General features: G+C 36.1%; 1 protein-coding gene across 1 annotated transcript; it reads right to left on the bottom strand.

Annotated features, from left to right (window-relative positions):
* Nucleotides 1-817: 817 nt before the first annotated feature.
* Nucleotides 818-2,641, bottom strand: LOC120188164 (V-type proton ATPase subunit G-like). The gene is made up of 4 exons (XM_039191680.1): nucleotides 2,554-2,641; nucleotides 1,680-1,773; nucleotides 1,272-1,372; nucleotides 818-1,125 (listed from the first exon to the last, which is right to left on the bottom strand). Exons 2-4 carry the CDS (start codon nucleotides 1,765-1,767, stop codon nucleotides 1,087-1,089), a joined length of 228 nt encoding a protein of 75 aa, XP_039047611.1. The 5' UTR covers nucleotides 1,768-1,773; nucleotides 2,554-2,641; the 3' UTR covers nucleotides 818-1,086.

Below are 2,641 nucleotides of genomic sequence, written 5' to 3'. Positions count from 1 at the left end.
AGTTGCAGGGAGAGGGTATTCAGAAGGGATAAAAATACGGAAAGAAAAAAAAACCTTGCTAATCTAAAAGTAGCAAGCAAAAGGCTAAAGTGGCTTAAATGTCTCGGACGTATATTGGATTTTAGTCTGTTAGCGGTTTTGGAAGAAGTTTTAATTGATTGGAGTGTGTTGCTTCACCAAGATATTGATGGTTCGTCGTTAGGAGTCGGTTGTGTTTTTATCATTTTAATGGATTTATGTACTGCTTTCGAATATTTTTGGTTTTTAGTGATGTGAGGCTTGTGATAGGCGTGAGCGGGTATCAGATAGGGTTGACCTTGTAATATTTGGTTATCTGGTTTAGATGTGGTGTATGTATCTTTTTGGGGTGTTATTTCATACAAGATGTAATGGGTTTATTATTTAATAAATCATGAGGTACTCTTTTCCTCCTTCCAATTTTCATTGACATACGTTTTAGTATGTTGATGATTATGAAGGGGGTTTTTAACGATGCCTCCAATTCTTATAAAAAAAAAGGGGAGAAATCTAATTGAATCAAGTTGGGTTCAAGCTGACTATGCTCTCGTGCTACTTTTTCTCCCATTTATTTTCTCTTGAAGCATGTAACCCTTGCTTTTGGGTTGTCAAATTTGGCATATAGCTGACACACAAGCTCTAATTCCCACTTGACACAAGCTCTAATTCCCACTTGAAGAGGGCAATTTCTTTGTCTCTAAACTTGGAGAAGGTAGTAGGGTGTTTGTATGACTTGGAAATAGAAAGAAAAAGGAACTTAAGGCATATGATACAATAATAATAATAATAAAGGCACACCATTTGTCCTACATATTCTCAAAGTCATTTGCCTGATAAAAAGAGTCTAATTTGCTCACTAGAATTTAAACTAAATGAAGACAGCAAACTAAATATTACATCATGTAGGGAAACATCAATAACAAGTTGTGAATGTTTGCCATTTTAAGGGGGACTAATTCTTTACAGTTGTTACATGCTTGAGAAGCATTTGAACAACATCTCCTGATATTCTTGCAGCCTCATTTTTCAGGTGTTGGATCTTTGTTCGTGTCTCTTGCTCAGGTCGCTTCACGTTAACATTTGAATATCCGCTCGTTTGTTTGAAGACTGCAAAACAAATATCAGAAGACAGGGAGTTAACAAATCTATGATGCGTCTATTATGCAAGTCGAGAAAGCTTCCAACCCTCAGAGACACTTTACAAGCTACAAGGGTCGGATGCTATGCCTAGTTAACCATCAAAAAGTAGTTACCTCATCAAGTTTCCTCTTAAACCCCTTCTCCACCAGAGCTCGGTATTCGGCAATCTGCTTTTCAGCCTCTTCCTTGGCTTGTTTCAGCCTAGCCATCTTGGCTAAAAGTAGAAATCCAAGCAATAAAGAATCAAGAAAATTTGTTTTAGCATTAATAATGAACCAAAACGAAATCCATGGGACTACTTTGAGAAGACTAAGAATAATGCAGGCAGAAACAATTCCATGCATGACAGAGACACATTACAAGCAACAGATGCAAACACGGGCTCTTCCATTGATCACGAAGTTCTTTCTCCTAAAATTAGAGATACGAGAAGGTATACACACGAACAGACATAGATATCGGTCTATAATTATAAATCCAGACAAATCTCTCCAAATGGCGATTTGAACACAAGTAGTTACCATTTCTGGCAGAATTCACAATGTGCTGAGCTTCTTGTTCTGCAGCAAGGAACTGCTGAATTCCACCTTGTCCCCTATTGGCTTCCATGTTTTCCTAAATGGTCAAAACTAGTATTCAAGCGTATGGTTGATTATAAGTTTATAACAGTATAATTGCAAATCTAGCAGGAAGACAACCTCACTTTCTAACCACTGAATTATGTTTTAAGTCTAATAATTTGGAAGTTGAAAGAACATGGCATGACTAATTCAAAACAGATTAAACTAAATGCAATATCCAAAGTTCATGAGTGTAACCTCGTCTCGATCTCAAAAAAAGAAAAATACTCCAGCTTAATCAGAGTAGCTGATCATATTGAGATAAAGTACTACGGAACAAAGGAAATTGCACGTTATAGCTATAAGATATACTTCATCACACTTAAAGCTAAGCTCTCAAAAGGAATAGACTTGATCAACTCAATTTCCCCACAAAACTGGATTCTGTAGAAATTTTCTTGGTCTGCCTGGAAACTTCATTTCAATGGAAGAACTATAGTTACTTTCCCAAAGAGTCTTAAGCAAGCTGCACACCATAACCCCAAAATAAACAGCTAACATTCAAATCTCCATACCAGACAGCATAGAAATCAAAATTAGTTCTTGAAGACCAAAGAAAAAAAGTTAGGTTGAATTAAAGATCTGTCCTCAAATCCCATCAACATCTTAGAATTCTATTATAGCACTAGCAAATTGGGTTTTCAAATAATTCAATTACATGAAAAAGGCATGAAGGTGAGATCGAAAAAGAACTGACCAACCAAAACCATAAGAACTAAAACTGCAATGACTTAAAAAGAAAACATCAAGTGAAAGGATGAAACTCTTGGGTTACCTTGACAGAATATCCAAGTTTTTGTTTTCCTGTCCCCGGAGATTTCAGTTCAATCTTTTAGGAAAAAGTAAACAATAGAAGAGAATAA

This window comes from Hibiscus syriacus, unplaced genomic scaffold (genome assembly GCF_006381635.1).
Source record: "Hibiscus syriacus cultivar Baekdansim isolate YM2019G1 unplaced genomic scaffold, ASM638163v2 tig00116939_pilon, whole genome shotgun sequence".
NCBI classification, from domain to species: Eukaryota; Viridiplantae; Streptophyta; class Magnoliopsida; order Malvales; family Malvaceae; genus Hibiscus; species Hibiscus syriacus.
This window is presented reverse-complemented; position numbering and strand designations above follow the sequence as displayed.